Source organism: Penicillium waksmanii, assembly GCF_028829765.1.
Source record: "Penicillium waksmanii strain IBT 27052 chromosome Unknown utg000005l:1.0-5232799.0:1.0-5237142.0, whole genome shotgun sequence".
In the NCBI taxonomy this organism is placed as follows: domain Eukaryota; kingdom Fungi; phylum Ascomycota; class Eurotiomycetes; order Eurotiales; family Aspergillaceae; genus Penicillium; species Penicillium waksmanii.
Genome location: NW_026643252.1, coordinates 5,021,282 through 5,034,775, shown reverse-complemented (window position 1 = coordinate 5,034,775; position 13,494 = coordinate 5,021,282). Strand labels below are relative to the sequence as shown.

The following is a 13,494-nucleotide window of genomic DNA, read 5'->3' as shown; positions in this document are numbered from 1 at the left end:
CCCACTGGCGATAGAGACCTTCTCAAAGCCACGAAGTTGGCGGACAGGACCCCCCAGGAATTCCAAGATAAAGCTGGGCAACCTCATCACCATCCACGCTACCAGCATTCTGCACCTTAGCAGTAATGGTCATCAACTCGTCCCACAAATGCGGGTTTCCGCCTTCGACAATATCTGCAGATGGAGGATACTTTGGAGTGGATTTACCCGACTTCTTAGTCTGCAGACCAGAGTACTTGAAATTCGTGTAAGACAATCCGTATCCAAACTCGAAGCGTGGAGAGACGCCCTTCTTATCAAAGGCCCGATAATCGATAAACTGACCCTCAGTAAAGTCCGCCTGAGGGAAAAGCCAGTAATCACCCTCCGGCTGCGCGGGCGAGAGAATATCACCATAGTCGGACGCCTTCTTGGCGACAGTATAAGGAAGACGGCCGGAGGGATTAGCGCGACCGTAAAGAATATCCACCAGAGCACGACCCGTATCCTGACCGGGAAGATGGGCAAAAATGACCGCAGTGACGTTATCGTTCTCGATCCAATTATCAACGACACGAATGCCAGCATTATGAATGATAACCACCGTGTTGGCGCATTTACTTGCCACGTTCGTGATGAGCGTATCGCTGTACTCGTCGCTCAGTTCGGGACGATCAAAGCCCTCAGTCGCATAATTATTGACAAGAACAATGCAGACATCAGAACTGGCATCCACGTCTGGATTCTGATCGTAGAAGTTGTACATGACGGAAGTGTCATATTCATAAGCCTGACGCTGGATCGCGTCGATTGGAGCGTCGATGTATGCTGCAGAGTTGGCACCAGAGCCTCCGGCGACATAGAGGGTGCTAAAGACCTAGGCCAGAAGTCTGGCTACACCGCCGAATTAGGCAATTCTGCCATATCATTACCACCACATTCAAATATATATATCTTAAGCAATATATTAGATATTATCACCAAATTTTGATATATTTTAAATTAATCAATATTTAATATATTTATGAATTTTCATTGTCTAGAAACGCGTATAAAAGCCTAGGGCTCGCTGGCAAGCAAGTACACGCGCATGCGTCGATCTAATTAAGCTATCAATTTTATTTTGATCTAGGGCATCCCACGCCTCAATTATCGCCTTTTTGAATAGCTCCCAATCAGCATCAGAGGTGCCACAATTCAAAAGATTAGGATATAGCTCATATAATTTGCGTTTGAGCATACGCCACACGGGTTCAATAGGGCTTAGATCGGGCGAATGTGCAGGCCAATCTAACACCTCAATACCGTGACGTTCAAACCACTCTTGCGCCCTATACGAACGATGGATTTTGGCGTTATCTTGCTGAAAGATAATTCCTGGTTCGTAGTGTTGAATAAAATCTTTTTCTAAGACATCAATGTATGATTGGGTTGTATAGCCCCCATTTTGATTCTCTGAAAAGTCACGCTCCATGATCACAAGATTTGTACGCCCCCCAAGCCAGATACCAGCCCAAACCATTTGACTAATATCCTTTACATGAGGCTTAACAAGCACAAGTCCCCGCCGATATGCTTCTCCTTCAAGACGTGTAACATATTGGCCGTTTAAATTCGGAATACGTTGGACGCTGCATTCGTCAGAAAAGATGAAGTCTTCGAGGCGGGAATTAAGGGCCTCACGGCGCCAAGTTCGACAAAATTTCTTTCGCTTTCGAGCAACTACCCCTGAAATAGGTATACAACGGCGCGCCCTAAATCTCCGAAGACTTTTATGGCGAAGGAATCGCTTAATTGTTGATCGAGATGGATGACCGGGTATCGTAGCACTAAGCTCACTGAGGCTTTTCCAGGGCTCTCGACGCGCTAAAAGAACAGTATATTTAAATGTTGAGAGGTCAAATGTCCTAGGGGTACCTGAGCGAGGCCTTGATTTTGTGTTGTGTTGTTGTTGAAAGCGTTCAATTGTTTTGTATATTGTAGACCGCGCAACGCCTATATCGGAAGCGATTTTAGTAGGCGATACACCACATTCACGTGCAAATATAATAGCGGCGCGGGCCTCAGATGAAAGCTCTGCCCCAGGCCTTCGATTAGCACTTATTTCGGTACCGAATTGACGCATATTGGTGGTGTATTAGGTGTTTGAAAAGGAGAGGTTGGAGGGTGGACGCGAAAAACGCGCTAAATAATTAGCGTGTGTAGCCAGACTTCTGGACCGCCTTTGTATTTTGATACGGAGGGCTGTCTTGCTGTGGTGCGAGCGAGACTTCGAGGAAATCGGAGGCGGCAGCGTCATATCCGAATACCGAAACCATCTTAGGAGATTTCAGAGGGAGGGCGTTGTCGTTGTTCTTGACTAGAACATGTCCTTCGATAGCTCCTTGGAGAAGGATTGGCTTTGAGTCTGGGGATTTGCCGATCACCCGCTTGTGTGGCGCGGTGATATCAGTTGGCATTCCGATTCCCGGGTTCTGGATGCCTTCGACTTGGTTGAGTTGGTACCAGGTCGCAATAATCCTGGAAGCATGACTAGTTAGTCTATTTTCACATCGGATTCTGGCAAGCTCTATCTTATGGCTTACCGAGTGGCCATATCATCCAGCCTAGATGCTTCCATAGAGCCATTCTTGATTGCGACCGTGAGGTTATCACCCCACGTCTGTGATGCGGGCATGACCATATCCAAGCCAGCATTGGCTCCAGCAATACCGGCATGCTGAGCACCCCAATCGGTAACAACGTACCCTGATGATATTAGCCATGATGAACAGAATGAGAAGTAGTTTATTGGGACTCACCCTGGAAGCCTAGCTCAGTCTTCAAAAGCCCATTGAGAGTTTTGCTATTCTGGCAACCGTACGAGTTGTTAATGCGTTGATAAGAGCACATGATGGAAGCACTTCCAGCTAGCACGGCATCCTGGAATGGCCAGAGGTAAAGCTCATGCATAGTCTTATCATCGATATTCGACGACACTGCCTCCGTATACTCTCCCTGCTCATTCGATCCGGGGTTCCGATTTGTCTCTTGCTCATTCCCAATATAATGCTGTAATATAGTCAGATCATACTCGAGACAACGCCGATCGGTGATCAATTACCTTAGTCGAAGCCCCAACCCCCGCTGACTGGATACCTTGGATAGTATCATAGACCAAACTACCGGTAAGATACGGGTCATCGGAGAAGCCTTCCCAATTGCGGCCACCCTCAGCAATGCGACCCAGTGGACCGACCACAGGACCTAGGAGTAAGTTCACGCCCTTTCTGCGAAACTCAGCGCCCATGTGTGCGCCACGTTTCTTTGCGAGATCTTTATTCCAACTAATCAACAAGTTAGCGAGATTAGCAAATAGTACCAGAGTAATTAATCTTATTACCTAGCTCCAACATGAAGTCCACTCGGCCAGCTGTTTACGTAGTCGGTTCCTCTCTAGTATCGTCAGTGACACGAAGCAAAGCGAAAGTAATGCAAAAAAACCCACCAGTCCATTCCCGGCGTCGGAAACGCAGAAACCAGGGAAACCGAGGCGCTCAATAGGCGCAATATTCCCCGAGCATCCATTATTGACAGAGACACCGGCGGTCAAATTAACCTTCTCCTCAGCAGATAGTTTGCCGACAAACTCCTTGGCTTTCTGATAGGAAGCTTCCCAGTTACCAGAGCCTGTTCCCTCAGCTATATTCAAGGGTCAGCATGATCATGATAAAATAAGAAGGACAGGAGGACATAGCATACGCGAAGGATAAACAGGTGGAGACTGTCCGTAGAAGTGGGTATCACTCGTGATGTTCTCGGCGTGAGCCGAACAGCTCAACAAAAGGGCGAGCGATAGACCCAGGGAGTAGGTCTTGAGCCCCATATTTGCGTCTGGATACAATGGCCAGCTAGGATTGACTTAAATGGGCTCGAGCTCGGCTCATTAACAGGGAGGGATCTGCCAATTTATACCTAGACAAGCGCCGCTCGGAGAATTCAGATGGTAAATCCGAGACGGAAATGGCACGCTCTGAGTAAAGCTTAGACTTTCCTAGTTCATCCTCGGACAACACTAGACCGACGCGATAGTACTTCAGATATTATGTGAAAGGCCGGCTGCGGACAACCGAGGGGTGGGGAAGAGGAGAGGAGGTGAGGTGAGGTACAGGTAAAATGTATCTTAAAGTCAAGCCATACCCAAAGTACCAAAGTTGCGGGGAAGTCCTCAAAAACTGCAAAGGAAGGACCGAAGAAAAATTAAAGAACAGTGGTGAAATCGCAGGGGAAGAGCAGACGCGATCCAGAACAGCGCGTCCAAGTCGTCCGCATTCCAGAGCAAGATTCTATCAGTAAGGGGAATATCGGTTCCCGATCTGATGCGATTCGATCATGGTGGTCAGTTCTCACGATACGTAGCATAGCAGAGTACCAGTGAGGAGTCGCAATTTAAAAGAATCAGGTAGGTGAATAGGTCGATCTGTGAGGCACGGATGTTTCTGGGGTAGTATCAACATTTGATTGTTTGCTTTGCCCTGTCGTACTAACTATATAATGGGGCTGTTTTCCCCGCTTCCCCGCAACGTGTGGGGCTATATTTTCAATTTCATTAATTATGTCGTCTTCAGCGATCGCATATACCTCCTAGAATTGAATAATGTAGTAATTTCCTAGCCTGACGAAATTTGAAGATGTGGAAGCTTTTTTCAAGCACCGCCACACCCGCATGGTTTACCCCTGAAACCCGGGCGGTTTACTTAAGCGCGAAAACTGCATACTTTGACAAGTAGTTAGAGCTGGTGAAAGGTGAAATATATTGCGATATGGTATTTTCCCAGCGGCCACATAACTACTGCTGAGATGGGCGGAATAACAGGTTAGACACATAGTTATTCAGGGTTGATGGGGCGTGAGTCTGATGGTGGAGATCCGGTGGGGGACAGTACAAGTAGACAGGAAGCTGGAATATTTCGAGATCCACAGTTGCTTTCAATTAGCATTGTCCATAAATTGAGAGGGGAAGACGTGCCAATTTACCAACATGAGCGAGAATCTACTAACATTAACGAGGGGATGTTTCCCCAACGCGAATGTGAAGTTCCACCCCGACTTATCGGGATTGAGAAGCCACTGGAAACGTGGGCTGGGCAATATCCAATAACGAAAATGGCAGAAGGGACATTCAACTTTAAAGCAAAGATCAAAGCGAGTGTTTGGACGACAGCCTCGTCTAAAGTCGTAATAAACAGGTGGCCCCAAATACAATATCCAAGAATTAGCCGAAATTTGGTCCCTAAATAACGCAAGACTAAAATTGGTATTCTTGGAAATTTGAAGGCTCGATCAAGAATCCAGGCATTTGTTATGCATTAAGGGCCTCCTGGAACTAGTACTTAAAGATTTGTGCAGTGGAGCTCTGGCCCCCTAGGGACGCCACCATCTTCGGGTATGATTGATCACCACCGGATACTCTCAATGGTGCCGCCATCATGATGGCACCTGTGGCCGAACGGACCGATTGGTTAATACAATCTACCCTTACTGTTGATTTTTGATTTACTCTCTGGGGAGAAATGGTCACTATTTTGGTCACAGCAGCCCAATGATTGCTGTTATAACGGCTAGTCGTCCCTCGTCGGGGCGCAAATATTGAGTAACATATGCGCAGTTGCTCCGGACTAGTACTACTACTAGTACCACATATTTACCCCTTGAGGAAAAGACGCCTCCGGCTTCCAAGTGCTAGTAGAGGTGATGAATGGATGAAAACTTGTAACGTAGTGAGTGATGCTAGTATGAAGAAAGAAGAGGGGCATTGGGAGTGAAGGCATAGTATAGTAGACACGGAATGGCGGCCCTGTCTTGGATGTCTGAGCCTGCAATCAAGTAGTACGGGCCAATAACACACTAGTACAGTGGTGCAGTGTACTTAGGCGGCGTGTAAGAAACAATACAGGTCCCTATGCCAAGGATACACGGAATAATTACCAATAGCAATAGTGGGACCTCCCCGCCAGAAGTCCCCCCGGCCCGAGGCCCATGACCTTAGTTAAGTTGAATCCCTTACCAGGTGCCTAGCCCTCAGCCAACTGACCCCCATCGCGTCTCTCGGCCTGCTGAAACCATGCCATCGCGCAGATCACACAAGAATTCCCATCACGGATGTCTCCTTTGCAAGAAGCGTCGAATGAAATGTGATGAATCGCGCCCTATTTGTGGACCCTGCCGAAAAAAGTGCCTCCCATGCAGTTTCGATGATTCTCAGTCATGTCATTCTCCCACTCGAAGTCTTGTTGAGAATATCCAATGGCCAAGGAGTGAGGGCATAGTCCGACTTCCGCTATATGAACTAGAACTGCTGCATCATTGGCATACGGCAACAGCCATGTCGCTGATAGAGAATGAAGGGTTGGGAAGCGTTCTCAAGACCGAAGTCCCTAAGGTGGGACTGAGACACCCGTTTGTCATGCACAGTATACTGGCTATCTCCGCCCTACATCTTTCTCGGCATTGTTCTGAACCTCGTCGCCAAGTATACATAGATATTGGGGTTCGATATCACAGCAACGCATTGACGCTCTTTATACCGCTTCTAAGTGATGTGACCCTTGAAAACTGCGACGGTCTTTTCGCTTGCTCCTTTCTCGTCTCCAGCTTCTCTTTCGCTCTTCAATGCCTCGATACTCAAGCGCCCTCTATACTTATGAGCAAGGTAATAGAAGTCTTCAAGTTAGTACGCGGGACGGCTTCAATTGCGGCAAGTGCTCGGCCATGGATTGAACAGGGTGATATGCGGCCTATTTTAAAATTAACACAGTGTGCACAGCGAACTGCGCTGTCGAGACACGTCCATGAAGTGCACGGTCGCCTTGAAGCTATCATCAATCATCAAGCAGATGAGCACTGCCCTGCTCAGCTTTCGGCTAGTACTCGAGCCGTTGTTGTTCGTTCTACTGGACATCTTCTTGAAATTTTTGATTTTTCTATCGCTAGCGATAATCAAGCTGCCATCCTCGCCTGGCCTGCTATAATAGATGCTGAGTACTTTCAGCTCCTGCGGCAAATAGAGCCGATGTCTTTGGTGACCCTCGCTCACTATGGGGCTATTCTCCACATCATGACTAGTACCTGGTGGATGGCAGGCTGGGGCAAGTTCTTGGTTAATGTCGCTGCTGCATACTTGAATGAAACTGTACGGTCGGAAATCACCTGGCCTCTAGGAATTGTCAATGATACTTCTGATACATGACAAACCTCTTCTCGTTGTCCCTACTGCTTTTGGTGTAGTTTTCGAATCAAGGGGCAAACATGCGAGAGGCTGGCCAAAGCTTCGGACGTCCCATTCATAATTTTTGAGCTTTGATCCTCGATTCAAAAGCCGACATGTTGATTCGGCACATTTGATACCGAGTATCGGTCATGGGACCCTTTCCAATCAAGCTCTCTTGGCACACCCCCAACCTCGTGTGTTTTCTCCGCATTTCGTGACGAATCGGGGTTAGTCACAATCACGCGTATCTATCTGTATTCGTGTTCGTATTCCAAGCATAACGTGTTTCATGGGTTATCCGGCCACCCTGAAACACCATATTAAAAGTGATAAATTACAATTCGATACCTCAACTACCATAGTCATTCAATGCTAAATATTGAAGTTCTATAAACTTCATCATACCCTTATCACAAAAATGTAGAAGAAAAATAGTCTGGATATATATACGTCGCGAAATATCTCTATTTTTATAATAAACACAAATTACCGTGTATTTTATGGTAATCTGATAAATAAATCAATAATATTAATTCAAATTGAAACATATTACTCTATATCTTACAATAGAAACATCTGATGAAATATAGTCCGAAAAAAGGTATGGTTGTTGAGATATTGAATTGTAATTTATCGCTTTTAATATGGTGTTCTAGGGTGGCCGGATAACCCATGAAACACGTTACTAGGCACGTTTTGTTGTTGAACAGAGGAATCCGCCAGTAAGCGGACAAATGATATCCGATACAGTGCTCCAGCAGCATCCAATGTAGTACTAGCCAGTGTATAAACCTGGGACATATCTTGTCCATTTAGTTAATGTATAAGGTATGTAGGATTAAATTAGCTACACTCTGTGGCAATGGGGTTGTTACGGCCGATTTTCATTGGAAGGTTATTTCAAAAATATTGAAAACCGGAGCAAATAACATAGTAAAAGTCCATTCAAGACTCACTTACATGTTCATACCTTTCTCAAGACTTGGCAGGCAAGGGCTTCATGGGCCACTCGTACTTTCTTGCGAAGAAAGTATCAAAGGTCCATTTACCTTGAGATACCGTCTTCTTTAATTCCCCCACCCCCTCTGGTATAACAATCTCACAATTTATGCCGGGTGGAACTGTAACTTCAACCTCCAAATGACTTTGCTTGTCGTCGGAACGAGTAATATTCCAGGAACAAGACACAAGGCCCATGGGAGTCTCATGAGAAGCGGAAGCCCCCGAAAAGTCCGCTCCGAGACAGGGTGCGATTCGACATTTTTTCCATCCAGGCTCAATCCTTTGCAGACCTGCCAATCTCTCAAGTAAGAACTTCGCAATTGAACCAAACGCATAATGGTTGAAAGAGGTCATCTTGCCAGGGTTGATTGATCCATCGGGCAACATACTATCCCACCTCTCCCACACGGTAGTAGCGCCCATAGATACTGGGTACAACCACGAGGGACATTCCTTGGTGAGCAGCATGGCGTAGGCAATTTGAATATGTCCAGATAAGGCAAGAGCTTCACACAAAAATGGAGTCCCAGCGAAACCTGTGCCGATGCAAAAGTTGTTCTTACGCACCAGATAGACCAGACGATTTCCAGCTCTTTCTTGCTGTGTGGGCGTCAGCAATCCAAAACATATGGCGATGGCGTAAGCTGCTTGGCTGTCGGACACAAGGCGGCCATTGCAGGTCACGTATTCCTCCTGAAACTCCTTTCTAGCTGCATTCAGCTCTTTCTCGTACCCGAGTTTCTCTTCGTTCTTTCGGAGAAGACGTGTGATTTGAGTCATTAGTTCTAAGCTATGGATCAAGAACGCATTGGCCACCAGCTGTGCGTCTGTTTTCCCTTTCCAGGGTGCGTCAGGGGGAGCGTCTGGATCTAGCCAATCCTAGATCTTGCTGTCAATCACTGAGATGAAGATGATGATATGGGTTAAAATTTATTGATGTCTTACCCCAAGTTGGAATATCCCGACGTCCCAGAGATGAGTGCAACCTGTCCTATTTCTAGGGAGTTTCTGCATCCATGTCTTCATGCTCTCATATTGCTGTTCCAAGATTTCCACCTTGCCAGTCTCCTCATACAATGCCCATGGTGCCAGAATGGTAACATCATGCCAAATTGCACAAGGCTTTCGACGACACCAGACTGGGTCTGGGAGTGTTGCGTTAGGCGTGACCATGGCAGGGACTCCATCAAGGCTTTGCTGATCATACCACACATCGACAAGCCAGTTTCGGAGAAACTCATAGCAGTCGAATAGAAGAACTGCTGTCGGAGCAAAAAGTGCCAGGTCTCCGGACCAACCAAGGCGCTCGTCGCGTTGAGGACAGTCAGTCGGCACTGATAGAAAATTCCCCTTCACTCCCCAGAGAATGTTATGGTACAGCTGGTTGACCAATTTATCCGAACATGAAAATGAGCCGATCTGTTTCATATCTGTGTGGCATACAACTGCCTCGACAGACTCGATTAAGTTTGAGTCACTGGTCCATCCGTCAACCTGGACATATCGAAATCCGTGGAACGTAAATCGTGGCTCGTATTTCTCTCCAGCCTGGTCTCCCTTCAGGATGTATTCGTCGACCGCGTCACATTGACGAAGTGGACTGGTGCAAATCTCTTCATTTTCTAAAACCTCGGCATGGGACAGGACAATTTTAGAACCGCGGGATCCTTTGATCTGTCTCAGCCTAACGTATCCGACCAAATTTTGACCGAAGTCAATGATAGATTTTCCTGTGGGAGAAAGCAATTGTTGGATAGGTTTGATAATATCGATGCGTCTCGCAGGCTCGCCAAATCCTGATGTAAGCTTGATTATCGTTGGTAAAGGTGGCATGCAACAAACAGGCTCCCAAGCATGACAATTATCGATAGCTCCTTCCGGTACGATCGTCGACCAATAAGGAACCTCTTGAGTAGCATCGTATTTCTCGCCATTGTATATTTCTGCCAATTGAATTGGGCCTCGTTGAACAACCCAAGTGGGGTCGGTAGGTATGATTTCAACCGTGTTGTCTGAGTGGTGGATTTCGAGCTGCGCGATTAATGCGGGATGAGGCCCCCAAATATTTCGATGGCCACCTTCAAAGCCAATACGTCCGCAGAACCAGCCCTCAGCAACACGGACGCCAATACAGTTGCGACCATCCAGAAGCCGAGTTGTGACGTCGTATGTTTGATATTGGAGTCGACGGTCATAAGATGTCCATCCTGGGGCCATGAAGTGGTCACCCACGACTTGGGTATTGATCTCCGCCTCGTACACACCTTGAGCAGTGATGACCAAATTGGCACGAATAAAATTTTTCACTTCAAACTCTTTGCGGAACATCCACTCTGCATCCGGTCCAGACGTATCGGGGCCCCATGGTGCTGCAATTCGATCACAGCACCAATCATTCTTTTCCCCGTTTGGACAGATAGGTTCGTTCGCAGTCATAGCGGTGCGCGATGGGCGTTGTGCTTTTCGTTCCTCGAGTGATAGAGCTGGTCTCTGGTGACGAAAAGAAAAAGGTTTAGTGGTTGTGGAAACACGTGGAAATGGTGGCTTACAAGGACGCAAACAACACCTATGGAAAAGGCACTCTTCGGTGTGATGAAGTTCCGAGTCGGTGCAACGGACGACGAAGGAATAGGCCTGCGGGCAGGAATTACCCCGAAATGAAAATTCACATGGTATGTCAGATGCCGTAGTTCCTGCTCAAACGCCGACCCTTGTTCTATCATAAGTTCGTCCCTTTACCCGGGGCCATTCCGGCTCAAATTGCTCACTTGAAAACGCTTCACCGCTAGGTTAACGATTCAGTCAATTTCTTTTGAATTTGTGAAAATGAATGTCAATATGTTTCAGGCGGGGGACAATATTCTTCATGTCGAAAAGGAGGAATGGGCGGTTGAGCCTCGCCCTGTGGAAGAGTTGCCTCTTCCCACTGACTTCTTCTGGGGAACAGCCACTGCTGCGTACCAGATCGAGGGTGGCGCTCTACAAGACGGCAAAGCCAAGTCTATCTGGGATAGTTTCAGTCACCTTCAGCCCTCGCGGACCAATGGCGAGAATGCCGACGTGGCGTGCGATCACTATAATCACATGGTAGAGGACTTGGACTTGATGGCCTCGTACGATGTTGATGTTTATCGGTTTTCTATTGCCTGGTCTCGTATTATCCCGCTGGGTGGTCATGATGACCCAATCAACGAAAAGGGAATCGAATTCTACAACAAGCTTATTGATGGCCTATTGGCCCGAAATATCGATCCAATCGTCACATTATATCACTGGGATGTGCCACAAGAGCTCTATGATCGTTACAACGCATTTTTGAACACAGATAGGTTCAAAGCAGACTTTGTGCGTTTTGCCAAATTGTGCTTTTCTCGCTTTGGTGATCGTGTCAAGAAATGGGTAACTTTCAACGAGCCATATATAATATCAGTTTTCGGTCATCACAGCGGCGTCCTTGCTCCTGGCCACAGTGCCGCCACAGGTCATAACACCCGGACGGAGCCATGGATTGTCGGCCATACCATCATTCTTTCGCACGCAGCGGTTGTGGATTCTTACGTGAGAGAGTTTCAGCCTAGTCAGAAGGGAGTTATTTCCATCGTCCTAAATGGACATTTCTACGAGCCATGGGACCAAGAAAGTGAGAAGCACAAAGACGCAGCTCAACGCAGACTTGAATTTTATATTGGCTGGTTTGGGGATCCTATATTTCTGGGCCAGGATTACCCTGCCCAAATGCGCGTCCGACTGGGATCTCGGCTACCTCAGTTCACGACTGAAGAAATGACTCTTCTCCGAAAAACCGCCTCGTTTAATGCGTTTTACGGAATGAATCACTACTCCACAAAATTCGCCCGTGCTCTTTCAGACCCACCTGCCGAGGATGATTGTACGGGGAATGTGGAGGAGTTAGCCACCAATAGTGAAGGAAAGTTCCTTGGGCCTGTCTCCGGCATGTCGTGGCTCCGCGTTACGCCTGACGGGTTCCGGAAGCTTTTGAATTGGGTCTGGGATCGATACCACTTGCCAATAATTATCGCTGAGAATGGCTGCCCTTGTCCAGGTGAGAGTCAGCTTACAGTGGATCAAGCAGTGAACGACAGCTTTCGGATTAGGTATTTTGGACTGTATCTTGATGCTATCTCCCGGGCCATCTATGAGGATGGCATCGAAATTCAAGGATACTGTGCATGGAGTCTCATGGATAACTTTGGTATGTGTCTCTTCCCCTAGTGCGCTTAATACGCTTTTCATTTGGCTCATTGGTCTTAGAATGGTCTGCTGGCTATGGTCCACGTTATGGTATTACACATGTGAATTATGAGACGCTGGTTCGAACTCCCAAATTGTCCGCATTTTACTTGGAGGAATCATTGAAAGCGCGCCGTGGTGGATGTACCTAGAATAGTAAAAGTGGAGAGGCCTTCGCAATTTTGAAGTAAATTTTTGATTAATTGTATCCCGGTGCTTTCGTAGTAGACAAAATGTATTTATCATCAATTTTACAAAAGAAGTTCAGCATCCGACACATTTAGATCTCGGGAAGGGTTCCAGTCATTCTTTCAGGTAGATCGTCCATGCAATTGGGAGAGACAATTGTAAAATATGCACAAATAATGAAAGCCTTTACAAGAAGGAGTTCGTGAATTGATTGATCAAAAAGTGGAAGCTGGAAAATGAAGTGATTCGTTTCTTTCTAATTTTAACGAGTCACCTGCTTGCCAAAAAATACGACAAGAAGTCGCTAAAAATCACAGAAGTGTTGGTCATCCCAAATTACACGATAAAATGGCCTTCCAATCAGAATCGTATTTAGTAAACCTAGCCTCAAAATGGCTTGGTCTAGTGTTGTCACAAGCCGCAAAACCTTGAACGTTCCCTATTTAGGTATAGTTTACGAGTACCTTTAGAAGCTAAATAAACCTCAACTTGCGTTTAATTCTGGTACTACAATTACTTATTCACTTGAATTAGCCATTATCGAACATCGGCAAATGAATCGGCTTCGGATTGAGAAATACGGGCTAGAAAGGAATTACAAGCCCCACAGGGAGCCACAGCCAAATGGTTCTAAATATTTGACCAAACAGAGGGATACTTTTTCGGCTATTGTGACTCCCAGGTAATTGAGAGGCTCTGCCAAGAGATTTAAATTCCAGTCAAAATGCGGGGAAGTAGATGGGGCGTGACGGCCGCGAGGGTGGTAGGCGACCATAATGACAGTCAATTATTGATCACGAGGGCTGGCGCATTCGAATCCTACT

At 46.7% G+C, this 13,494-nt stretch overlaps 4 protein-coding genes across 4 annotated transcripts; 2 read left to right on the top strand and 2 right to left on the bottom strand.

Moving 5' to 3' along the window:
• Positions 1 to 22: 22 nt before the first annotated feature.
• Positions 23 to 3,844, bottom strand: N7481_006770 (glycoside hydrolase family 3 protein; the record flags this gene model as incomplete). The annotated part of the gene is made up of 8 exons (XM_057265989.1): positions 23 to 848; positions 2,218 to 2,499; positions 2,565 to 2,727; positions 2,781 to 3,030; positions 3,083 to 3,305; positions 3,362 to 3,414; positions 3,467 to 3,660; positions 3,721 to 3,844. 8 exons carry the CDS (start codon positions 3,842 to 3,844, stop codon positions 23 to 25), a joined length of 2,115 nt encoding a protein of 704 aa, XP_057123709.1.
• A 2,499-nt stretch (positions 3,845 to 6,343) lies between these two features.
• On the top strand, positions 6,344 to 7,207 carry N7481_006769 (uncharacterized protein; the record flags this gene model as incomplete). The annotated part of the gene is made up of 1 exon (XM_057265988.1): positions 6,344 to 7,207. One exon carries the CDS (start codon positions 6,344 to 6,346, stop codon positions 7,205 to 7,207), a length of 864 nt encoding a protein of 287 aa, XP_057123708.1.
• A 996-nt stretch (positions 7,208 to 8,203) lies between these two features.
• N7481_006768 (alpha-L-rhamnosidase) lies at positions 8,204 to 10,666 on the bottom strand (the record flags this gene model as incomplete). The annotated part of the gene is made up of 2 exons (XM_057265987.1): positions 8,204 to 9,109; positions 9,176 to 10,666. The coding sequence occupies 2 exons, from the start codon at positions 10,664 to 10,666 to the stop codon at positions 8,204 to 8,206; spliced, it is 2,397 nt and encodes a 798-aa protein (XP_057123707.1).
• Positions 10,667 to 11,068: 402 nt separating this feature from the next.
• On the top strand, positions 11,069 to 12,633 carry N7481_006767 (glycoside hydrolase family 1 protein; the record flags this gene model as incomplete). Its single annotated transcript, XM_057265986.1, has 2 exons — positions 11,069 to 12,443; positions 12,464 to 12,633. 2 exons carry the CDS (start codon positions 11,069 to 11,071, stop codon positions 12,631 to 12,633), a joined length of 1,545 nt encoding a protein of 514 aa, XP_057123706.1.
• Positions 12,634 to 13,494: the final 861 nt, after the last annotated feature.